Source organism: Numenius arquata, chromosome 8 (assembly GCF_964106895.1).
Source record: "Numenius arquata chromosome 8, bNumArq3.hap1.1, whole genome shotgun sequence".
NCBI classification, from domain to species: Eukaryota; Metazoa; Chordata; class Aves; order Charadriiformes; family Scolopacidae; genus Numenius; species Numenius arquata.
In genome coordinates, this window is record NC_133583.1 from 12,546,036 (window position 1) to 12,571,757 (window position 25,722).

The following is a 25,722-nucleotide window of genomic DNA, read 5'->3' on the forward strand; positions in this document are numbered from 1 at the left end:
ACCATCTCCACCACTTCCAAGGGATCTCAAGTAGAACTGCCACCCTCTGCCACGACTTGCCATCACCGTATCCAAGGAGCTGGTCCCAGCCGGAGATGAAAGTTGACGCCCAGCAGCCCAGTGAGATATGGGCAAGTGCAAGCATGGCTGGACCTTGCTGGCCCGATGCTGGAGGGATTAAAGATGGGGACGGGCAGACAGTCCCCAGATAAACAGCTTTATCCCGAGATGCAACCCTGGCAGGCACCCATCGCATGCCTGAATATCTGTAGAGGGAGGCCAAGGGGTGGGAAATGATGTTAATTAAAGTTTTAATTACTGTAACCAAACGAGTAGTATAATTACTTTATTCTCACAGAGACTTCAAACTGATTAAGGACCACGTGCGCAATCTTCGGGTTGATGTGGTTTTTAATTAAACGTGCCATCAAAGACGGTGAGAGGGGTGGGCAGGACGATGGCTCAGCCCTGCCTGCTCCTGCCTGGACCCCCCCGAGATCTCATGTGAGGAGGGAGCCCTGAGCTGGCAGAGTCACGGGTCAACAGCAGCAGCCAGTGCAAAAAGACAAGGATAGCTGCTTTGGGAAGACCGAAGCCGGTGGGATGCACACAGGTGTCTCAAAGGAGAAGCTCCTCTCCTATACATTGGCCCTCGGCTTCACCTTCCCCCAAAACATCTACCTTTACAAACGTCTCCAAAAGAACCCCGCATGGGCCCTGAAAATATTAATGAACTGGTGCTGCCAACTGGAGGGAATGATTAAAAAACAATTTTGCAAAGGTATCCTTTTCAAATAATAATAATACTAAAAGACAAAGCAGTAGAAATTAAATTCCCAGTCCCCTACCTCAAATAAATAGTATCAGAATTTGAAATGAGACATAATTACCCCAGCAAGGTTAAAGCCGCTAATGCACGCAGAATACAGAATCACCATCCATCATAATCATATCTCATATCGCAGCCATTATTTATAATTAGGAGGCACGGTTTAAAAAACACATAAAGACGCCCATGCAATGCAGTAATTCTTCTGTTATTGCTCCTGGAGGGCCAATCCTGCTCCGATTTGTGGAGTCCGGGATCAGGTAAAAGTAATTCCCAAAAAAACCTCAACAGTCATTCCCAAAAAGCTCCTCGCTGGGAAGGGAAACGCACCTCAGCCCACCTGTGAACGCTGCCCAAGTGCCAGGCTGGCAGCAGCGGGACACAGACGGGCTGCACTGGGTCCCTCCCGGCTATTTCAAACCCAAGCAGGCCCACAAGGCATCCAGGCAGTCCTTGTCCCTTAACTATACTGAGTTTATATTTTTTCCCCCAAAATGCCAGTGTAGGAAAAGTGGAGCTGAACAGACACCAGAGCCACAAGCTGGCTCAGAGAGGCAGTGGCGTGCAGGCAATAGCTGGCCTGGTGGGCTTTCTCCTCTGCTGGGTGTTTTTTTACCTATTTTTAATACCACAGAACAAGTTATATCAAGAGCTGGGGAAACCAAAAGCTAACCCCAGCGCTGCCGAAAGCTGCCCTCCTTTGAAGCGCGGGCTTTGCAGGCTGCCCTTGTGTCTCAGTGAAATATTAACAAGCTACCAGCAAAGCTGGAGGAAATTACACTTAATATATTCTGGGGTAGTCCACAGACGGCAGTGCCTACGCAGCAGAGCCCAGCTCCAGAGGGACCTACCTCCAAATCCCTTCTCCTCCCAGCACTGAGGAGCAGCGAGGCTGCGTCCCTGTAGGGATGTGCAGTAGCTCCATCGCACACACAAGCGAAGAAGCCAGCACAGAAAAGCACAAACACCCGACCAGGACGTGGTTTTGTACCCTTCAGTGGTGAGTTAGAAAACAACAGTGGTTGGAGAAGGTGTCTAGGGACACAGAGCTGTGATGGCTGAGGCCACGGTGAAAGCCCAGGGATGAGACCGCAGAAAGGACAGACACACGCACGTGTAAGTCTAAACTACGGTGTTTTCGGAGATGGTAAAACAAGCTGGGATAAGGAGAGGGGAGGGCTGAGCCACGGCCAGAGAGGCGCAAGTCCCAGGCAGAACAAGCTCCCTTTCTCGCTCAGCCCTGCCGCTGGCTGCGAGCAGCCCAAAGGAAACAGCCAAAGCCGGCTCAACCCCGCCGGTCTCATGACTGTTACTCACAAGCAGAGCTGGGCTTCCTCAGGAGTTTCACTAAGCTGGAAAACAAGAAAAAATAGGTAGAAAAAAAACCCAACTAACCCCTAACAAAAAGCCAGCTTGCAGACAAACACTGGTCTCCAAAACCCAGCAAACACGTTTCTAATGAAGGTTGCGGCCAACACAACGAAACACCCGCTGAAGCTTCCAGCCAGGGTCCCCCTCGCCAGAGATGCCACGCTCCTGCGGCGTGAGAGGGCGATGGGCACGGGGAAAGGCTGGGGGGGGGGGGGCACAGGGCTAATCCTGACACGTGAACTCTGTGCGGAGCAGCACCGTGCTGCTGCCACCATGAAAGGGTACAAGAGGCATCTCTTGGGCTTGCCCTGAGCATTTTCCAGCTCCTCCTCCATTTCAGACAGCCAGCACTCTACCCAGTGTGGCACGGATCAGGCCAGCCTTGCAGGATCAGACAAGGTGGGGGAAGACCACCTCGGGATGCAGGAGAGGGGATGCTCCTCATGGGGCGACGGTGGGGAAGCACTGGAAAGCCAAAGGGGACTGGGTCATCCCCCTGCAGCCTGTGCCTCCCAAGGCCCTAAAAGGGCCATCGGCACCTCACCGGGCTCTGTCTGTTGTCCTTCAGCTGTACCAGCCCCGATAGCACACACCAGAAGGACTTAACATTGGTGGCAGCGAGTTTACCGCAAGGAGGAGAGAGAGGAGGCGGCGCTTTGCAGGATCAGGCAGAGGATCACTATTTGCCCTTCCAAGTGCTGAAGACTAATCCCCCCTTCCCCCTTTTTATCCCATTGAAAACTTGACAGAACCTCCTAGCGCTTTGCAGCTGAAATTGGCAGGTCTTAAATTAATTGACTGCAATTTTACACAACAACATGTTTAGCTGCGAGCTGGCCGGCGGCCCGCTTGGCTCGCCACCGCTCCCCAGACACTTTTCAAGCAACCTCCAAAACTTCGTAACACATCGAAGGCGAGGGGAGCAGGCTGCCAACGTGACCCGCTCCCTGCCAAAAACCAGCCCTGCTTCCCCGCGCCCCCGCCCCGACCCTGCTCCAGCTCCTCCGGTGTTTTCCCCGGCTCTCGTTAATGGCTTGTTAAATTATTCTCATCGTCCCCGAGGATTTTTGCTCCTCCAAACGGCGAGGAGCACGGGGCGGGCTGGGTTACGGGCCCGCTGCTTTGCCATGGAAACGGCAGCAATGGGACCAACGCAGGCAACAGGGGCGAGAAAAGCCAGGGTTGGTTTTTGTGGGTTGTTTTTTTATTTATTTATTTTTATTTTGATCCATCCTGACGCATTCTACTCTCCTTCCACTCAATACCCCGAAGGACAAAGCTCAAAGCAAAAGATGACGACACAGTGGCAGGACTGCCATGTCCCCATCCGGGGCTGGGTGCTTGGGGTATCTCAAAAACACACAACCCCAGCTCTCAGGAACGAGACAGAGCCTGCAGCCCAACTCCAACCCACCCACAAAAACCACCTCAATTTTCTTAGGAGAGGGTCTGAGCTGGCATGGCAGAGCCTGCCCGCGGGGCTGGTCCCGGCTCCAGGTCCCCGAGCCTCCCCGCCAGCTCCCGCGAGATGCTGGGGCCAAGCGCGAGCCCCAGCGATGAGTCAGCCCCGGCTCCCAGCCCTAATCTAATCCCATCCCCGGTGCCGGGCGCCTTTCCAGGGCATGTCCGCAACATGAAAGGCGCGCTCTCGCCGTGCTGCCGGGTCGAGAGCCGGAGGAAGAGGAGAAGGAGGAGGAGGAGGAGGAGGAGAGGGGAGGATTGCTCGGGCTCTGCCTAGGACTTGGGTCGAGCAGCTGATGCTCTGCGAAAGCCAAACTGGGGGTGGGTTGTTTGTGTGATTTCATTGCTTGAACAAACAGAAACATCCTGTATGTGATTAAGAGCCTTTATGAAAAACACCCCAGCGCTGAGCCCCGCAGCTGGGGCCGAAGGTACGGCTGCGGCTGGAAGGCAGCGCGCAGCAGGGCTCAGCCGCACTGGGGTGAGCGGAGCTCCCAGGCAGATTCACGCAGCCACAGCATCCCAGGGATGTTTCAGACCATGCACGGAGACAGACACACACCCCCTAAGAAATCACCTCCCCCATAAAATGTCGCTTTTTTCATGCCAACCTCCCCAAGCCCTCACTTGCTCTAGGGCACAGCAGGGTTACCAACAGCCCAGGAGCTGCAGAGGATGGCTGCCCGGGGAGATGCAGCCAAGGCGCTAACATCGCTCCGAAGCATTAATTCCTTCCTTTATCACCTTCTGCCCCAGGATATCAAAGTACTCCGCGCATGCCTATAGCTTGCTCCTCCTTTCGGCTGCGGGCATCACCATCCGCAGACGGCACAGAGGAGAAACGGGGGGCACAGGCAGGAGAGAAGGGACCCGACCACCCCCCAAGAAAGGGAGGACTCCAGCTCCTGCCAAAAACCAGGACTTGCCTGGACTTGTGCGGCCGTCACCTCCGCAGCCCCTGCCCTCCGCTCCGGCAGAGCTGCCTCTGGGGAGCCGCGCCAGGAAAACACATGCTTTTGTTTAAGGAGCACAGGCTGAGGAGGGGGAAAAAAAAAAAAGCACTTAAATGTTCACACACACACACCAAAAAAAAAAAAAAAAGAAAATTGAAGTTTTGAAGTTGTTTCTCTTTGGCAAGGTTCAAAATAGGGCAAGTTTTTTGTTTTTGCTGGGAGGCTTTAAAAAAATGTATTACATCCAAACCATCCTTGAAACATTCTTGACATTTATTACCATAAACTTTTCCTCCAATTAATTGCTTCTATACAACTATCATTTTCCTGATGAAAAACACCGCCAGAAACTCGCAAGCCATTAGAAAAAAAAGCTCTTTTTCTCCCTGCTTCATGAGCATAAACAGAGTTAGGGAGGTTAGGGGGGGGTCAGAAACAACAGTTTTGACTCAACAGCCTTGGCTGGCGAGAGCTGCCACCCGCGGCAGGGACAGCGAGGGCAAGACTCACTAGATGCTTGCAAAAATACCCCGTCTCTGCAGGTATGCGGTACCACCTCCGGCACTGACTCAGGAACACACAATGGGCCACGTCTCAGCTGAAAAATCATGTTCTCGGGGATTTGGGCTGGGTTTATAAGCCAAGGTGGCGGGGATGCTCTCAGGAGTGCGGCTGCACACGGAGGGGGGCGGGAAACGAAGCCGAGCAGAGGTGAGCGGAGATACTTCCATCCCAGGCGGGAGGCACCGACAGCCACCTGGGCGGATACGGTGTCGGGGAGGACTGGAGCTGTTTGCATGCTCTTTAATTGCTTCCCTTTCCATAACGAAGCCCAGGTCTCGTTTCGGCAGCCTGGGCGAGCAGGCATTGGGTGGAAAGGCATCCCCGACTGCGGTCTGAAAGGAGGAGGCTGCAGAGGGGAACGCGAGCCATGATGCTGGACTCCATGAAGGAGCCCAGAGGAATCACCACACCTCTCCGTAAGCTGGTGTGATGCAGTTGCTCTCCACCTCTGGGATCAGTGGCTAAAGAGTGGACGAGGGGCAGGGGAACACACTCGAGGCACCCCAAGCAGTACACCCCGTGGAGACCAGGGGTGGTAGGTGCCACCCCAGGCTGTGCCAGCCCTCACACAGCCCCAGGCCAGAAACCCTGACGCTGCCACAGAACCGAGTAACCACAGTTTAAGGAGACCTGCTGCATTTGAGCAGCAGGACCTCATCAGCGGCGGTACCACACCGTCACTCAGCATGCCCTCAGTCACCAAGATCAACCACACTTTGAAGCTCAAGCAAGCACATTTTCACCTCTCTATTCCCTCCTTCCTCCTATGCCAAAGGCAGCAATTTTTGCCCTCTTTTAAAACAAGAAGCCACCGGAGGAAGAAGCCAAAGCTCACACATCCCTCATCGAAGCCGACTCATCCCCCTGGGAGGAGAGCCCAGGCATCTCATTCCCAGGTTATTTGCTCCAGCCACGGGCTCGCACTTTCCCACCAGCAGATTCGGGGGGAGAAGGGGGGGGAAGGAGAGGCAGGAAGGAAACCCCCAGCTGAGACAGGGAGTGTTTATCTCACCTGCTAGAAGAGAAACACATCTTTAATTTTAAACGTTGAGCGTAAAAACAGATCCCTCGAGGCTCATAAACATACCAGAAAGAGAGGGAGAGTAACACGGAGAAACCCTGGGGAAATAAACAGAGAATTCAATTTGGGAAGTTTCCATCCCTCGCACAGGGCGGGAATCAGCTGGCACGGACCACGCAGGCAAGGCGCAGTTTTGGGGGTTTTGGGGTCTTGTTAAAGGACTTTGCTCATTTATTACTAAAAACATCACATGCATCATCCCCCCCTCACCCCTCCAAGCATGGCAGCGGTGAGCCAAACCCCATCCAGCATCTACATCCAGGGGGGCAGCCTCTGCCACGAAAGCTGTTGGTCCAGAACACACCGTGGGAGTCCACTGCCTGCACCCCCCGGCCCTCCAGCCGTGCCCGCCGCTCCCGAGGTCCCCCATCCCGACCTCCCTGCCAGGAACACTGAGCTTTTCTGGGTGACTGCGTACATACCAGCCTCGCTAAGACACCCACTTCCCATAGCTAATTACAGACGCAGTCACCCTGGCCAAGACACAGGCTTATTTTTGGAAGCTTTAAAAAAAAAAAAGCATATATATATACACACACACACACATCAAAACTGCATCATATTTTTCCTCCGTTAATATTTTCAGTTGCAGCAACAGCTACTGATTAATTTTTGACCGCTGTCAATGGAAAGCAAAAAGCCAGGGGAGCCAGGGAACAGCCAGTCACTGACCCAGCCTCCACCACCAACAGATGTGATGCCTTCACAGCTGCAAACTGCTCTACAGCCCTCGAGCTTGCCCATGAGCACCCCTTCTGAACCCAAAACCCACCCTTGGAAAGATTTTTGCTGCATCTTTCAGTGAAAATTTAGATTTAAGCCCTGGTTGGGAAAAGCATCACTAGTGACACGAGTTTGGTGGAGCTCATGTTTTGGTAAGGGTTGCTGTTGGGAGAATTGGGAGGATGTGAGAGGGCTGGGTCCAGGTGAGAAAAGTCCTGCTGGAGACACATGGATGACACCAGAGGTTCTGTTTCCCGCCTTAAAGGAGGCGGCATCCACATGTCTCCAGCTCCGTCTTCCCTGAGCTTCACTGAAGAACAGCCACAGCTGTAGAAATCATCCACGGGTATATTTAAAATCATCCCTTCACCCGCCACTGCCCCAGCTCCCACCCACACAGCTCCAGAGGTCTGTTGCATCCAGCAAGGACAATGAGTTGTCCCCAAAAAGGCAAGGAAGACCCTTACCTCAACATCCGCCCAGCCCAGCGAGCAGCATTGCCAGTGTTAAGCCTCCAGCTACAGCAGCCCCATGTTTGCTCTGCGGATGCCAGCACATAATTAAGATCTCCGGGGCTCTGTCAATCACCGAGGGGAAAGAAACGGCAAGGAAACCTCTCCTGGGACACAGCAGAAGCCTCTCCAGGCAAAGGAAGAAAAGGACCAGGGAAGGCAAAGTCTGTGGAGAGCAAACCCCCTCCTGCCTCAAAAACTCTCGTTAACCCTTCTCCTCCTGGCCAAACAACGGAGCTTGGACCCACAGGCTCTCAGCCCGCACTGCAGCAGGGTCAGGGAGCAGGACGGGAAAGCTACACCCCAAGAGCACACACAGCCTGTGGAGCAGCAGGACAACCTCCCCTTACCCCCGGAGCATCAACCTTTCCCCAGCTTGTCCCCAAAGAGGGACTGTCCGGCGGGATGAAGCAGCATCCCCGCTATCCCGGAGCCGCGCACAGCCACGCTAGCACACAAATTGCTTCATTAAATTTCATCGCATTAAGCCAGTTTCATGAATTGTCCCCGGACTATTGTTTGCCTGAAAATTAAATTAAGGCAACATTTGTTGTTTCAACGAGTCTGTCAGTTAGGGACGGGGCCAGAGGAGGGGATGAAGGCGCAGGTGGGTGATGCCATTTTGGCAGCGGGACTCCTTTGGGTGGGAGGATCCGGTGAAGGTGGGAAATGCAGCCACGGCTTCCTTCGCGGGGGAGGGAGAAGGGAAGAATGAAGCTAACATGCTGTTTCAAACCTAAGCCAACTGTGCCAGATATGGAGAGGCGAGCCAAGCTGCCTGGGAAGGGAAAGCATCACTGATTCGGAGCAGATAAAGGTTCCAATCTGGTCCCAGCAGCCACTCACCGGCAGGGCAAAGCATCATCCCATACCCTTCCAGGCAGCACGGACCCTGGCTATGCCTGCACGAGGAGCTTGGCACGGCAGTATGGGGCTTTTTGATCTTTCCAGATTACAAAGCTTTGCCATGCACAGGAACACTCTGAAAAATTTCTCATTTATTCTTCCTTTTCCCTTGAGCGGCTCCTCTCTGCAGTATCAGAAACAAAGGTGACAACCTTTCGCTTTGTAAAGAAAACCGTTGAGTGAAGCGGACTATAAATAGCACCCAAAACTGACCCGTATCCCCAGCCAAGGGGAATGAAATGAAGACGAGTGAACGAACAGCTTCAAGGTCAGAGAGACGTGGTTTTTTCCCTTTGTTCAAGGTCTGGTAATTTTTATCCACGCAGGAGAGCAATCCAAAATACATCATTAGGGTTGTAGCTAATAAAAACCACGTGGGCTTTTTTCAGCCCGGCGTCATTTCCCTCGCCCGTACAGGGATTACGGTGGGAAGGAGATGCTTCCCCCAGCATTGGCTTTGCACCCCCTGCATCTCCCCACCAAGCTCCCCAGCCACACCAGATCTGTCCGGGCACAGAGAGACCGACCAATGCTGCCCTCAAGAGCACAAAGCATGGCAAAATTAAAGCGCAATCAGATTACCCTGCCTTTCTCTGCCAGACCGTAGGGATGCTCCCCACCACCTCAGCCCGTCCTCAGTCTGCAGAGAGCCGGCTTGTCACACGGCGCTGGCTGTCTTCCTTCTCTCCAGCTGCTAAATGGCATTAAAAGAACTAAGCATCCATTAAATAAAACTTTCCCACTATTGCTTCCCATGTAGACAATTGCTCTCGCTGCCACAGGGAGGTTTCGTGCCGGCGGCTGGGCGCACAAAGAGTGGGGAGGTGCCAGGATCATCTCTGGTACAGCATGGACCACCCAGGGAAAGCACCCTGGGGCCCTGAAATCCAGTGCCAAACCCTGAACGATGGCACTCCTCCTGCCCATCACATCCCCTGCTGCATCGCCCTGCAGCCCCACTCTCCCACCTCCAGTCTCAACCCCACTGCAATGCTAAGGAACGGGAAGGGTGGGGGGTGGTTATGAGGAAATTTCCCAGCTTGGAAGCAGCTGGGGAGGGTTCAGGAAGGTTTATTCAGTGCAAAGCCCTTCAACACGACTCCTCTGATCAGTCAAGAGGTGAGATACAGGAAACTCAAGAACCCACCAAAGGGCAGGAGATTGAGAAGGTAGGGCTGGTGTGCCGCAGACGGAGATATTTTGAGCACAGGTAGGGGTAGAAAAGATGAAAGAGAAAGGCAAAATGGAGGAAAAAAAGTAAGAATGGGGAATGTTTCTGTTCTGGGTAGAAAGGAAACAAAGTGGAGGTGTTACCTGCAGTCCATCCCATGGACTCAGGGTTCTGATGCTCTGAGGTGCTCTGCCCCAGCTCTGCCCACCTGCCTGCTCCAATTCACCCTGTGTCCAGCCACGGGACTGAAGCAAGACCCCATCAAGCTCACTTCATCGTGAAGCACCATCACGCAAAACGCTAAGCATTATCCTCATTGTGGTGGCCTAAGCCAGGATTAGCACCCACATCCCCCAAGGCTGGGAGACCCCTTTTGTTACCCGGGTGGCACATCTAAACCCCGGTGCCGTGGCTCCACCTCCACCACCCTTTGAAGAGCAGAGCTCTGGGTATCTGCTCATCCCCAAGACACGACAGGATTACCAGTGCTGCCCTGAGCCCTGGGTTTGTTTGACTCGTATCGCACAGGCTAAGCATGATGCAGGCTGAGCACTCTGGTCCTGCCGGACGTTAATCACAGCACACCCTGTGAGTTTCTCAGGTACCAGACAGGACAGGGTTGAACTCCTGTCCCCCACCCCGCTGCCCAACAGCGGGAGAAACAGGGGCACAGTCGCAAGGGTCTGTGCCCTTATGAACACCCAGCACCTGCCCCATCTCCTCCACCTCCGTATTTCACCCCATGATGCCAACCTACGGGGCACCTTGCTGTCACCTTCCCCATCAGTACCAGCCTGCCATTAGCATCCGTTCTCCTGCTCCATTTCAGAAAAGCCCATAATTAACAAGGGCCAGGGACAACAGAGGGCAAACAGCAGCTCTTCTGAGCAGCCTGGGGCTGAGCACCGTCCCCGTCTGGACCTGGAGCAGAGACAAATGACCCCCACATGTATCAAAGCCTCAGAGATGGATGATGGGCTCCAGCAGCCACCAAGGGGCAGCGAGATTCACATCCTGCATCCCTAAGTGCCATCCCACACCTCCACCTTGCTCTTGATTTACGACAGATTTTCCTCCCAGTCTGGAGAGGAGGACTCGGGGGGCTCAGCCCATGGGACTGGTGACAGCTGACCTTCCCCGCTGTCACATCTCTACCTGAAGCTGTGCTGGGACATGCAGGGAGCCAGACAACATTGAAACCCGCTCGGCCCCTGCTGAGGACACATCATCCTTCCTCCAGCATCTTCCCTCCTCCAGCAGGCCATGGGCTCAGGGCAAATTTCTCAGGCACCATTAATCTGGGTTAATGAGGCTACACAAAGGGGAGGCAGGACACCAGCGCTGCCTTTCCCACCCAGGCATACCCGCAGCCCCTGACTCCCAAACCACTGCCTGCCTGATGGGCCACAGGGCTCCCTCTGTCCTCCCTCTTCTCCACTGCCTTTGGTGGGAGGCCGGGGCTATTCTCCCACCTGAAAAGCCAAAATTAGTCAGTGTTCAAGCCTGTGAATAGGCACAATGGCTCCAACAGGAGGAACCCAACAGAGCTGGGGCCTCCCAGCTCATTTCCATCTCAATGGGGTGGCTTTTCACCCTGCCCTGTCCCCATGGGGCCACCGCAGAGGTCCCCAGCAAGAGTTGAAGTCTAAAGCAGGAGTCGTGCTCCTGCTCTTCCCAGTAGAATAGGGGTCGCAGGCGGGGGGCACAGCCCTCCGTTTCAGGGGCAGAGAGATGCAGAGAGAATGCTCAGCAGCTTCATGCTTCACCAACCAAACCAACCCCACCAGCCTGGAGGGAAAACCCAGTGTTTGCTGCCGGTGCTGCGTGACCCCAGCAATGGGCAAGTCCACACGCTCCTTTTCCTAATGCAGCCTCCCCAGAGGTTTAAGGGGACTCAATGTCTCCATCAACAACCCCAAAGCATCGCTCTTCTTCCTCACTCTCCCAGCGCCGCTGAGCCATGTCCACCACTGCCTCACACAGCCCCACAACAACAGGGGCAGGACCAGAGATGGCACACAGGCACAAACCCACAGGCTCTCGCTTTTTTTCCTTTCCCAACCCTATTATTTCCAGGGTAGCATCCCCTGCTGTGGCACGCGATGGTCTGCAGGGACTGGCTGTGAAGGTGATGCTGGTACAGACCTGCCAGCTCCTGAGCCCGCCCCACGGGGCAGCACGAGCCAGCTCAGAGGGCTGCCGAGTCATTTTGCCCTCAAACCCCTTTTTTGGGACAATTACAGAAGCCAGCTTCGCACCCAGCAGCCCTATGGGGTCTTCAGGATCCACCTCCACCCCTGAGCCTCCTCCAGCTTCTGCAAGGCGCTGCTCCCCAAAAGTCACCTTGCCCCGACACCGGCACATCCCGGCGGCGATGCTGCCTTACCCGTCAGCGGCTCCGCGGCAGCCGGAGCGGGCTGATGGATTGGGGTGAGGCGGCGCGTTGCCTGCGGGCGCCCGGCGCCGGAGCCAGGGAGAGGCGAGACCTGCACCGTCAGCGCTTTCGGCGGGGAAGGTTGGAGCGGGGCTGGCTGCTGCTGCCTCCCCGGCTGGCCGGGCGCCAGGCTCCCAGCCCTCGCTCACCTGCCGGCTTTGTGCGGAGAGCGGAGCAGATGGGGAAAAAGGAGGAAAAAAAAAAACAACAAAGAAGAGAGGGTTATGGCTTGTGAGTTAAAAAGCCTGGGGGCACAGGGAGGGGAGGAAGAGGGGTTTGGAGGGAGGGATCCCCCCCGACACCTCCTCTCCCTCCCCAAGGCTGCGCGAGCACGCTGGAGCATCCCTCGGAGAGGCAGGGGCATGGAAACGCTTGGCCCCATCCATCCCGCATGAGGCAGGAGCCCCAGCCCCGGCAGCGTCCCCCTCAGGAGTCACTCGAGGACGGAGCTGGCAGCTGCCTGCAGCCCCGGCCCCACTGCCCCGGCTGGTCCCCGAGGCCAACGGTTCACGATGAATTTCTAATTGTTTCCTCCGACAATGAGACATCCTGTTCGGAGCCAGGCGGCTCAACAAAGCCCTATGCGAGGAGTGGGGGCCCCTTCCTGCTGAGCAGGAGCGGGGCGATGCCGAGTGCTCCCCACCATGAGTGCTCCGCCCCCCCCTCCCCACCACCCCATCCACTTAACACACCAGCTCTCCAGCCACCACCTTGATTAAAACAGCTTAACGACTCCAGTGAGAGCTCTCGAGGGGGCGGGGAGCCGCCGAGAGGTATTTGATGGATTCACTTTGGCAACCGTCGGCTACCTTGTCATGCCAATAAAATTATTGCCATTGATTGGGGCGAGGCGTGGACGCATGCTCCGAGGAGCAGATCTCTCTCCCGGGGCTGGGCGCAGGCTCCCACAGGGGCTGAGTCAACGTGGGGAGGGGGCGAGGGGTCCCCCAGGGGATGGGATGGGGACATGGAGCAGGAGAGGGCAGAAGGAAGAGGCAGGAGGAACAAAAGGCCCTTGTGCCGGGTGGCCAGCTGGGGAGAGGCAGCAACAAGGAGCAGGAGAGGATTTCCAGGAGCTGCGCTGGGGTCAATGATCGGGGAGTCCTCAAGGGTCACCGGCTGACACCACCGGGACCAGGGCAGGCTTTATGCCCTAAAACTGCCCCCCCTGCTCCCCAAAAAAACCCCACCGAGGCACAGACAGTAAGTAGGGTAGCCAGCAGCAGGGTCACGAGGGGGGCCGTGCACTCCGGGAGATGGATTTCACGCGCCGAGACACAAAGGGCCCCTTTTCAGCCGGAGCCGCTTACCCTGAGCACTAAGCCGAGGGCGACCAGAAAGGACCCATGGGGATGGGGACCGGCAGAGCCGGCAGGGAGCCCGACAGCTTCTCCTTCCAGCTCACGTGGACCACAGTCAGGTCATGCATCATACCCAAGAGGCCAACACATGGGGGCTTCTGTGACGGGAAGAGCGCCAGCAGGCAACAGTGAAATTCCCCAAAAAGCTCCCAGTCAGCAGCTCCGCCTCCCCACAGCATCTATTTTCAGGCAGTATAGAAAATTTTCTATTTTCTATACTGCCCAGACACACCAAGGGTTGTGAACGCACCAAAGTATCCTTCTCCAAAGCTTCAAGAGAGCCCTACTCAAAGGGGGTGCCTCCACAGGCTGCCAAATCTGGTCCCCCCAAAGAACCCCTGTCCCCCTGTGCTCGGGAGGGGGCTGCAGGGGAGCCCCTGGACCCTCCCCAGGACAGGAGAGCAGCACCACGTCCCATTGTGTAGGGACAGCGATGACCCACTTAGCGTGAAGAGTTTATTTATTAGTATTATTATTATTAAAGTGGAGAAGCCAAAGAAGCCAGACGTGGGGCCAGTTCAGCGGCGCTTTCCGTGGGAGAGAATAAACAAGCTGCGGCTAGCGTGAGCCCCGGGGGGGAGCAGATTCCCGACGGAGACACGTCCTGATGCGTTCACGCCCGAGGCCAGCCGGTTTTAGGACAGGGCAGGGAGCTGCAGGGATTACGGTGGCGACTGGGCAGCCAGATAATCCTGAAAAAAATGAGAGCTCGGCTGGCTGGGAGGGATGTGTCGTCCAACGCTATCCTGGCTGGGGTGCACTGGCTGCACCACCCCACGGACCATGCCCACCTTAGGGATCCCCAGCGCCTGGATCCCAGGTGGTGCTGGATGTCTCCTGGGGGGCTGTGGCAGGAGGGACAGCCCGCAGCCTCCTTGCTCCGCAGCAGCCAGGGGACGGCAGCGGGAAGGGAGCCGTCAGCTGCTTCCAGGGGAGAGCTCACCTCACACACACACCCCCCCCAAAAATAGCCAGGCAGCACCCAAAACTGGGTCAACCCACAAGGGTCACACCGGAGCCCTAAGGCGGTGCCTTGTTTGCATAACGAGGAGCAGATGGCAAGCTAACGAGGGCAGCCCGGTCTCTGTGCTGCACCTCCCAGGGTGCCCCAGCCCGAGCTGCCTGCCCAGCACGGTGCAGTTACTGGGAAGGGTCTGCACCATCAGCACGCCCCCTCCAGCACCCTCCTTATTCCCTCTCTCCGTACAACGCTTCAAGCACACCCGAAGTCGAGTCCTCGGTGCGCACAGGTGACTACAGGCGCAGTGTCAAAGGTGTGACTGAGCACTCCCACTGCAATCGCACACACAGCTTTCTGTCTGCCCCAAGACATTGGAAAGACAATCTGGGAAAATGACAACCGCCCAATAAAAAGATTGTCAATCGAGGACGGGTGGTTTCCAGGGAAAACCCAAGCATTAGGAAGCAAGACTCGCTTCCCTCGCGCAAATATCCCCTGGACATCCCCGCTGCAGCATGCTCGTGGCTCATGTCCCCATGTCACTTCCCCGTCTGCGGCACCCTCAGACCACAGGGTGGAAGGCCGGGTCCCCGTCACACCGGCTCGGGAAGTGGCTCCCCGCCAGCCCCAGCAGCGTGAGAAGTCATCCCCGCATTGCTCACCCGGGCAGCGGCAGGAATTCCCCAACCGCCCCAATCCCATGACTGCTGGCAGGGAGGCGAGCGAGCACGCGGGGCCCGAGGGCTTCCCAAGCCTGGCCTCTCCGCATAACTCGGGGCCAGTCAAAGATAACCGCCCGCCTGGTAACCCGGCAGGGGCAAGCTGAGAGCGGGCTGCCACCGGCTTTGCTGCTGCGACCCCCTCAGCATCCCGTATCTCCATCCCCGCAGTGCCACCCCATCCCAGCCCGCTGCCAGTGTCACAAATCTGACGTTGCTTGCAATATCCTTCCACACACACCCCCTCCCCCCCCCAAATTAGGGTCCCCCTGCAGCTGCGGCGGCAGCAGGTGCTGCCCATCACCCCAGCCTCGTGGCAGCAACTGTTGGCGGCAGGGCCGGGGAGAGGCTGCAGGGCAGCCAGAGGCTCGCGTGGCTTTTTTAGCGGGGGGGACAAAGGGAGGTTCTGTCTTCACGCAACAGCCTGGACAAATGCTGGGCATGGGAGCTGCCATCCAAGGAAAATCCAGACGCAGCAGTGACTCTGCCCTGACCTTACCCCAGCCCAGATGGCGAGATGGGTGCCCCCTCGGCAGAGCAGCATCCATTACAGGGCTCCCGGGGATGGGGAGGAGAGCACCCAGCTGTCGGCGCAGCCCTCCCTCCCCAAAGGAGATGCCGGGGGGTGCCGGCAAGGGCAGGGGGGGAGACCAGCAGGAGGGCAGAAAAGGCACCAGGCTGCACCAGGTGCTTGCCAAGGGGATGGGGGAAAAGACCAATGGCTCGAAAGCAAAGGGACTGCGACCGCTGCTGAGGGATGCACCCCTCCTGCACCCTCTGCCTGGGGGAGCTGCCTTGGCCACACTGCTGTACCCTGGCCAGGCATCCCGTCCCCTGGATGGGGACACGTCGGCACCACTCCGGGACAGATCAGGAGCCCCCCCAGGCAGGGGTAGCTCTCCCTTCCCTCCGGCCGCACCGGCAGCCAGGCGGCAGGATCAGGGGATCAGGTAGCTGCTGAGGCAGCGCTTTCCCGGGCTGGCAAGGCAGGGGCTGCCACAGAAGGGCTAGGCTGCCCACCCCAAGGTCACAGCAGGGAACAAGTTGGGGACCCAGCATCACAGGGCTCAGAACCTGCAAAGTGCTCCCTCGCTGCTATCAGAGAGCTCTGCCACCCCAGGAGCTCTGAGGGCTCCAGGCAGGACGAGTCTACAAAACCTACCCGCAGCCCAGGTGCTGGTACATGCTTCTGCTCCATGTCCTTGTCCCCTGCAGGGCCAGAGAGCCAGAGCAGCTCTTTGGGGGACTGAGTTTAGAAACCAGCAAAAAGAAAGCTGGGGAAAGCCGTGCAGGAGAGGAGGATGCTCAAACCACACCTGGGCTTTGTAGGATGCAGCCTGCACCCTGGCCAGGCACCCATCCTCGATCGCTGCTTGCAAGTGGCTCTGCAGGTGCAAAGACCAGAGAAAAACCAAAAAAAGGAGGGAGAAGAAAAAACAAATCTGCCATGTAAAAAGCAACTTCCAGTCCCGCTAGATAAATAAGGAACTAGAGGTGTAACACTGTCCCTGTGGCTTTGTGAACTGTCCTACCACAGGCTCTTTTCTTCCCATCCCCATTTAAAACCTCCCATCTGGAGCCCAGCAGCAGGAGAAGCCGCCAGCAACGTGACACCAGTCCCTCTGGATCTCTCATCGATCCGGAAGGGAGGATGAGCTGCCTCCATCAGCTCCCCACAGCCCCGCTCAGCCCTGGCGCCACTGTGCCCACCCCCCTGGAGGACCACGGAAAGCAGAGAAGACCACCAGCATCCTGTCCCCCACCTCAACACATACTGCCCATGTCCCCCCCTGCCCCTAAACACACTGCTAATAGGCAGGGCTGCAGGCAGGTCAGGTGTCCAGGGGAAAGATGGGCAGGGAGAGCAGGATATGTGGAGGCTATGGCCCGCAACAGCATCCTGCTCCTGATTCCTGCCAGGGAAGCAACCCCAAGTCCTCCAAGGCACCCTGACCAGCACAGATGAGGAGAAGTAGTAAAAATGGACGGTGCTGTACCCAGGACGGGGTGCTGGAGCACCTCACAAGCCACAGAGCAATGGGCTGGATGCCCCGGCCAAGTCCTGGTCCTCCTGCCCCTGGCAGGGACCATACCAGGACCTTCGCGCTGCCTTTCCCCAGCTAAGGATGCAGTTAATGCAAGCTGTGTTTATACAGGGCATGTAAAGCTGTAATTATAGGCACGATGTTATGATAACAGGAAATCCGTGCCCTGTGGAGATGCAGGCAGAGAAAGGCACGCACGGAGCTATTTGCTAATTGCCACCAACAAGCAGCCTTTTGTGCAACGGCAGGGTATAGGAAGAGAAATTTCCCCTGCACCGGGCTGGAGCCATCAGCACCCCCCCTCTGCCCACCCTGCCCAGGTCAATGGCAAAGCCATACAGACTGGACAGACAGAGCCTGCCCTGTGGCAACTACAGGGCAAACCCACCTGCTCCGAGACACAACAGGACAGGCTCCGATCCACCAATGGCTAGAACTCAACTTCCCTAGGTTATAACCCTTCCAAAAGACCGAGGTTTTGTAGATTTGGTTGGCAAGAGAGGAGCGAAGGGAAATTGCCCCTCACTGGCCCTTTGCACATTACCTCCAATAATTCAACTGATGCAATGATGGATGCACAGCCCTACCTGTACCCACAACGGGCAGCAAGGTGAGCACTCATCCCTCCCCATCAGCATCACTGAGAGCTTTCCTACCTTTTTGATCTTCCCGCTCCTTGTGCCCGCAAAGACGACGGTTTGTCCTCTGTAGTCATAGGCAGCCACCGAGGTCATCCCATCCTCCTTATCCACGAAAAGCGGAGTCCCCTCGATGGTGACAGTCCCACCCAGCGGCTGGTTAAAATCCTGGCCACAGAAATTGTCATCGATCTGCAGCGGCTGTCAGAGGAAAGCAGAGGAGAGATGAGCTTTTTGCCAATGCCTTGACATGCTGGACCTCCCAGATGGCCATCAGCCATCTCCCACCTCCACCCCATTGGCTATGGTAGCTCTATCCCTTGCCCGTCCTGTCCCAGCCATCCCACCTCACCAGCCAAGGGAAGAGATGAGCTGATGCTTCCCTAAAATTCCCTACGTGCTGATGTAAGGCACTTGGGACACATCCAAGGTATGCAGCCCCTCTCTGCATCTGAACAAGCTTTGCAGACGAAGACCAAGGCTCTGCGTCTTACAGAGCAGCGCTCACAAACCCAGCAGGAGCCAGCGCATCATCCCTGCTCCCCCTCCATCCTCGCCGCTGCCATCTCAGACACACGGGATGCTGGCGGGAAGCTCCCCAGCACACACACACCCCGCTCTCCTCCTCACCCTGGCGGTAGCTTCAAAAAGAAAACAGCTTGGCAGTGAGGCAAGAGGGGCCAAATCCTGCACCCCAGCCTTCCCCAGAGACAAAACACTTCCCAGCCAAGGCCGTGCCAAGACAAACAGGTCGGGGCTCCTGAAAGAGCCTCACTTCAGATAGCAGAGCCTCCAGCAAACACGCTACCCACCTGCCAGCCCTGCTCCTCCTCCCGCAGGAACGTCTTTGGGAAATCCCCGCATTTTTTTGGTGCTGCCTTGACCCAGACAAGGCGCCTGGCTCAGCCAGCTGCCTCCTCGGTTCAGCACTCACCCACAGGTCTGGGAGAAGCTTTTGCAAGCTCTTGCCTGCACTAGTGGGCAAGGTAAAGCCAGAGGGATGCCCCCTGTGAGATGCAGGAAGGGGAGCAGGACCGGGACCAGCTCTGCAGCACTCGCTCCCTCCACCGAGCATCCTCACCACATTGCCCTGACCTGCCGAGCAGAACAACAGACCCTGGCCATGGGTATCCAGCCTGGGGGGGGCACATGGGTCTCATGGAGGTCACACGTGGTCACACAGCACCAACAAAATCCACCACGAGCATGCCCCAGCCCATCCCAGGCAGCAAGGGGTTCCAGCCAAATCCCTGAGGGTGGCAGCGAGCCTGGGAGCAGGAGGTCAGGGTGGCAAGGCAGGCACGGCCGATGGGGAGACAGCCTGCTCCAGCCACGGGATTCTTCCGCTTCACAAGGTTCCTTATGTAACTTTGAATTTAAAGGGGAGAGAGGTTTTTTGGCAAGCAGCGGCCTCCAAATGCATGCCAGTCCCCAAGGGGTTTTAAATCCATGCAGCATGTGGATGAAGCATATGGGAAAACGCCGAGCTCCCGATCTCCACGTACACAAGGGCTCTGCGATTCCCACTCTGCTGCCCGGGAAGCGAGGGTCAGCCCGGATCGGCTCCCAGCAGCAACCCACAGTCACCCACGGAGAGGAGGGAATACTCAGCGCTTTTCCATACCCTAGGCACGATGCACCCACAGCCACAATGGCTTCAGCCTCCCACAGTCATGCCGAGGCTGCTCGCCCTCCTCTCTGTGCCACCACACTGGCCCCGTGGTCAGCGGTCCCTCAGCGGGCTGCAGCCGAGACTCAGTGCCGTGTCAGCTTTCCAGTGAGGGAGGACCAGGAATGACGCCAGTTGGTCACGTTCAGCCTCCCCGGTCGGTTTGGGGATGCTGGGCTGCTCCCTCAGTTACTCTGACTTCTGGTTTTGTGGGGTGCCTGAGTTAGTCTACAGCCAAAGATCGACTCCCTTCCCCCCAACCCCGACCTGTCCTCATCCTTCCCTACACTAGGGAAACTCCTACAGGCGGGTGTGAGAGATGCGGGGATCCCCAAGACAGGAACATGGGGCACCACGCACCTCATCAACCACAGGGAAAGGGAGGAAGGAGAATTAGGTCCTCTCCACCCATCCTCTGAATCCCAGCCTTGCAAGCACCTTCTCCTATCCATCACCCAGCACACGCACTAAGCATCCTCCTCTGCATCACCAGGCTGGACATTTTCAAACAGCAGATCTGAGAAAATTATCTTCCCAACCACTGAGCGAGATGGGAGCGATGCTCCAGCTGATACCCAGCTCCCATCTGGATATCCGAGATCCTTCAGCTGCTTTGCTGGGAAAAAACACCCTCTGGCCCGGACAGCCCCTCCGCCCTGGTAAAGCACCCCAGCACCTTCCATCCGGCCGCAAGCAATAGCGGAGAGGTTAAGGGCAATGCCATGGAGGCATTTAAGCCCCGGCAGCCCCTGGGTGCAGTTTCTGCTCTCTCCACGCTCAATCTGCAGCTTCCCCAACCCCTCGCCTGCTGAATATGCAAGAGGAGAGATGTTTACGGTGTTTACTCCTCTCTGCTTTGTCTCAACAAACTCTCTGGGAAACGACAAATACAGCTGCGCTCCGGGACCACGAGGAGCACCCGCCGCCACCGTGATGCAGACACCACCTCGATAAATAATTACGCCAACAATTAGCTCATTAACAGCAAACTGCCTCGTTAGGGGAAGCGCAGGCAGGCAGCACGGCGAGGTCGGGCCAAGGGCGGTGGTACGGGGGTTATGGCATCAACCGACTTCCCTGGTGGATGCGGTCTGCGGGGAAAGGCAAGGCAGAGGGACGGAAGGACAGAAGGACAGCTGCCCCCCGGCCAGTGCTTGCAGGGACCGACACGCACCATGGCACACCAGGGCCAGTGACCTTGCAGCATTTCAGCTTGCAGATGCTGGGATCTGCAGGAGGCATCGAGCTCTGCCCTCTCTCCCATTTGCAAGGGTGTTTGCACAGATTATGGACTCAGCACATTGCAGGCAGGGGTTGTTTGTTCGGGGGGTTTGGAAGTATTTTTTGTCTACTTTTTTGTTTGGTTTTGTTTATTTCAGTGCTTTCCTTTGGTACCCCTCTCAGCTGCCCCTGGCCCCCACCTCGGTGGCACTGCAGCCTTCTCCTCTCCCAGCATTGACCCACCTCCCCCAAAATAGGGTCAGGAAACTCAGATTTCCTGGGGGAAGGGGCCTGCTGGAGCGGGGAAAGCGGGCCCGCAGCACCAAACACACAGGAGCAGGCGTTTCCTTGATGTGCCTTGTCTCATTGCCTCCCTTCAAGCCCACTTACGAAAGCAATGAGGGAGCAGACAGCAGAAGCAAGGCTCGCGCCACTCAGCATTATTAATTACCCAGTAATTCACCAGTTAACATCATTACAGGCACACCTCATCCCCCTGTACACTCCTCAGGGGCTGCGATGGAGGATGCAGGGGGACATGAAGAGCCAGGGAGAAGGCTGCATGAGGCAGGTACCAAATGCCAGGCTGGGATGCCAGGCTTTTTGCACATTAATCACTGCCCAGGAATAATCCCAGTGTGGTACAGTTCATTAATACATGCATTTCTCTGGATGCCCCAGGGAAGGATTTGGCTTACCCTGGCCCATTTGGGCCAGTTTGTCACCAGCCATTGCCCTGTGCCAGCCGGCTGGGCAGCAAGCCCCACCAAGGACTCAAAGCTCATTTTCTCCCTGGGGGAGCCCAGGGAAAGCTGCTGCCCACGTCCTGCCAGCTGTGGGCACTGGTTCTGCCAGCCCAGGGGTCAAGGACTCCAGGAACCCCAAATCGCTCCCTACTGCAGCATCTCTACTCCAGCTCCAACCCGCTGCCCTTTCCCAGCTACATCTGACCCTTGTCCCCCCATTTTGGGGACAGGCATGCTAGGCAGATGTGCTGAGAACATCTGGCTGTGGGCACGCGAACCTCCAGTCCCTGCACTGTGCCGGGGAAGCAAAGAGCTGGGCTACACAACACCGAGTACCTCCTCAGTGTAACACCGCGAGCAGCAAAACCTCTGGACAGGCTCAGAAGCGGTGCTGGCACAGAGGAATGGATCAGATCGTTCCTCAAGGTGCCTTTGCTGCTTGTGCAAGTCCGTGCTCGGGTCTGAGTGCACTGACCAGCACAAGGGGTCTCACTCCCGAGCCAGCTCCGCTCTGTTTCACGCTGCTGGATCGCTGCATCCCAGAAAGGGAGAGAAAAATAGGACACAGGAATTCGCTCCGCTCACAAGCACCAGGGAGGAACCACTAACATCTCCTGAGCTGGATGCCAGGCCTGGTGGCCTCTCCTCCTGGCTCCAGCACCAGAGGATTGGAGCTGCCCTCAGCGCTGGGGGATGAGCATCCCTTACCCCAGCGCTGCTCGACATCTGGGAGCAGGGCACCAACAAAGCCTCCTCGAGCGTGGACCAGCCTCAGCCCCTTGCTACCACAAAGGCGTGGAGCGAGAGAGTTCCTGGGATATTTTCCGTACGGATGGGGTGTAAATCCCAAGCAACTACTGACTTGAGCAATTACATTCTGCCTCCTTAAAAATAAAAAAACAACGTGCTCTTTATATTTTCTGGCCAGCCCTCACCACCGAGAGATCCATCACTGCCACAACCCACCCCAGAGGTGGCTGCATTTTATTAGGGGCACGGAGATTCCTGCCAGAAGGAGGTTACATGCTCCACAGGGTCTGGTTTGGCTTGCGCTCAGCACAGCAAGGGGCTGGGGGCTTGACTCACAATCCAGTCATGCCTTTCTAGGCTCTTCTTGGCAGCTGGAGAAGGACAGGGACAGAAAACAACACCTGGCCCCCATGAGAGAGCACAGCATCCCCCAACCCAACCCACTGGAAAGCAGGAGCCACCCCATCATGGTGTGCATCCTTCCACCCCACAAGAGCCACATCTGCAGGACCCAAAGAGCACCTCAAGGATCCACCTACTCATACAGGCTTGGCCACCAGATAGTGATCCCAGGACCCTCCTAGCATGAAACCCCCCACAAAGGGGCCAGAGTCCCCTCCCCAAACCCAGGGGGCACAGTGCTGCTGCCAGGGGAGGCAAGCTGGGAGTGCAGGAGGAGGCAGCAAGCATCTCCTCCGCCAGAGCCAGCAGCTGCACGACCCAACAGGCAGCAGTGTAACGATTTCATCATTTTCCAGCAAAATTGAATTAGTTCAAAGCCAAAATCTGATTTGCGAGCCCAGCGCTCTTGACAGCAAACCCTTTACTTTGTCAGGCAGCTGTTAGCTGTCTCCTCCGGAGCTGCGGGGAGGATGGTAGGAGGGAAGGCAGGGCAGCTCCACAGGGATCCCCCCCTCACCTGCCTGCACCACCAGGCACCCAAAACCCTGCTCGGACAGGGCTGGGGGCTTGAGGTGGGTGCTGAGGACCAGCAGGGGAGATGGGGAGAGGTGGGCAATAGCAGAGGTATCGGTACCTCCACCAGACCCTCCCAAATGCACATACCAGCACCCCAAGCCCCCCCTCTGCCATGTATCTGACCCTGCCTGGGGACTACGCAGCCCAGCTTCGTGATGCCCAAAGTAGGACCTCCCTGTCACCCAGAGCTGTAGCCTCCCTGTGACCTCTCGTGGTTTATAATGTTGCCTGGGAAAAAAAACCAACAATAGCAATAGTTCTGCTGAAAAACAAACCCAGAGAGCCAAGCAGGGAGGTCCCCCTGCTCCCCACCACTCATAGGCCCCACACAGAGCAGCTGAGCCACAAGCAGGGGCCAGAGGCACCCATGTGAGCACCAGACAGGAGGACACATCTCTGGAGACAGAGGGGAGCTCTGGGATGCCAGCACTCGACTCCTGCACCTCTGGACAACAGTTTGCACTGGCTACTCTCAAAACCCACCTCCTTGATGGTGCCTTGAGCCCTCTGGCCTCCTCTCCAGCACCCCATGGAGAGGACATGGTCCCCCCACACTAAGCATCCGATACTGGGACCACTGATCTCACCTCCTCCCTCCATCAGGTCTGCATTCTCCATCCCCCACATCCTGCTGCCCCAACACCTTCTGCCTGGCCACCACCAAGACCCAGGTGACACAACACTCACAAATTCACATGCGCTATCTGCAAGGGACTCCCCAGCCAAGCTGCAGCAGATGCCCAGAGGACTGAGCATCCTGCCCTCTCAGGACTCACCAACAAACTCCAACCCACAGGGCACATGCAGCAGAAGCAGACACCTGCATCGAAACAGGGGCCCTCGCTTGGGGCTCTTTGCAGGCACCATTGAAACCCAAACGCAGATGGTCACCCCACAATGAAGCCATGATCTCCACAAGGAATGCTACCGAGCAAGCTGAATGCCCAGCTCCAGCAGCACACCAGTGTTCCCACCAGGAAAACACGGCTCAGGTCAGGTCACCAGCAAGGATCTGGCCAGAGAGCACCACCAGGAGCCAGAAACAGCCTGTCTCGGTAGAGACAAACAGGAACTTACCGAGTTGATGCAGCCCAGCTCCTTATTCAAGAGCCAGGGCAGCGAGAGTTTCCCTTCCCCTCTGTAGCACGACTGGATACGCTCCTTGATCTTATCCTTGATCTTCTTCAACGTGAAGAGGCAGAGGACAGACTCCTTGGGAGGCTTAACCCTGTTTTTCTGGCCCTGGGAGAAGATGGTGAAGAGGATATCCTCCCTCTCCGAGATGCCCAGGTACTTGGCCAAAGCCTTGCCAGGCTTGGTCAGGTAGGCGTCCTGGATCAGGCGGTACTCGATGCCATCCTGCACACAGCCGATGGGGAACTCCACGTAGGAGTAGAACTTGGGGTCGTCCACACAGAGGCGGACGATCTTGGAGGTGAAAAACTGCTCCCCGGTGGAGTCAGGTGAAGTGAGCTGGGTGTCCAGCTGCAGGGTCAGGTAGTAAACAAACTGCTCACTGCTGAAGCTGTAGATGTAGTAGATGTCGAAGGTGGGGAACTTGGAGAGCGTATCCGAGGGGATCTTGAGCTGGGAGGAAACAAACTCGTCCTGGTAGACAAAACCAAACATCTCCGCATTCTCCTCGTTGGCCATCAGCTTGCGGCTGGAGAGCGTGGGGAAGTACTCTGACTTCCCATCAATGGGCGTCCCAATGAAGAGCTTGTTCTGCCCGTTCAGCACCTCAATGATGACCCCAGACATGGTGCCTGACTCGTTTACACTGGAGAGGTAGTGCTCCTTGCGGTGGTGGGGCTCACCCAACTTGAAGAGGTCGTCCAGCCGCAGGAACTGGCAAATACCCTGGGAGGCACTGCCACAGGCAATCAGCCGGTTCCCCGAGTAGTCCACCAGCAGCAGTTTGTTCACATTGTTGGTGGTGACCAGCCCGTGTGGGCAGGACTGAACACTGGGTGGAGGGTAACACTTCTCATTGTCCTCCACAGGCCCCGTCACGTGAGTCCGCAGGAGCGTGAGGTTATTGGAGAGCTTGTAGATCCGATTGACAGCCCCTACATAGACCTCCCCGGTTTTGTTATGGACCACTAAGTGTGTCAAGCTCCAGTCTGTAACCGGGAAAGTCCTAAAGGGAGACTTGGGGCTGCCTTCCGCCAGCGGTAGCCAGGTGCTCCCCAAGAGCAGCAAGGTCCAAATGTTGATGGACAAGTGGTGCTTGAGCCAAAGGAGCCACATTGCAGCAGCCTCACATCCAGTCAAGGCCATGCCCAAACCCAACCACAAAATAAATAGAAACAAACCCAAACTAAAGGGAGAAGGGAGAGAGGAGGAGCTAATGGGACACAGTCTCCTCTGTTTCCACTGTGCTCGGCATTCAGGGCATCGTGGGCACGGCCAGTCCGGTCAGCCCTAGAGGGAGAAAGACAAGAAGAGTGGGGTTAGGAGACTTTCCTGCATGGTGTCAAGCCTGTTCCACCCCACCCAGCAGAGACTCTGCTGCTTCACACTCTTCTAGCAGGCAGCCTAACAAAATGCCCCCCATCACCCACCTCCTGTCCCAGAAGAAGACACATCCCCAGCGCAGGAACCAAGGCAGCCTGTGAGATGCTAAGGA

The 25,722-nt window shown here is 56.7% G+C and overlaps 1 protein-coding gene across 3 annotated transcripts in view; it reads right to left on the reverse strand.

Moving 5' to 3' along the window:
- PLXNA1 (plexin A1) overlaps positions 1-25,373 on the reverse strand; it is a 102,780-nt gene extending 77,407 nt beyond the window's left edge. For all 3 annotated transcript variants that reach the window (XM_074152553.1, XM_074152551.1, XM_074152552.1), the window contains exons 1-2: positions 24,171-25,373; positions 17,748-17,930 (exon numbers count right to left, since the gene is read on the reverse strand). In XM_074152553.1, the coding sequence (XP_074008654.1) occupies positions 17,748-17,930; positions 24,171-25,373 (1,386 nt within the window). The remainder of the gene's footprint in view (positions 1-17,747; positions 17,931-24,170) is intronic.
- Between the last annotated feature and the right edge of the window lie 349 nt (positions 25,374-25,722).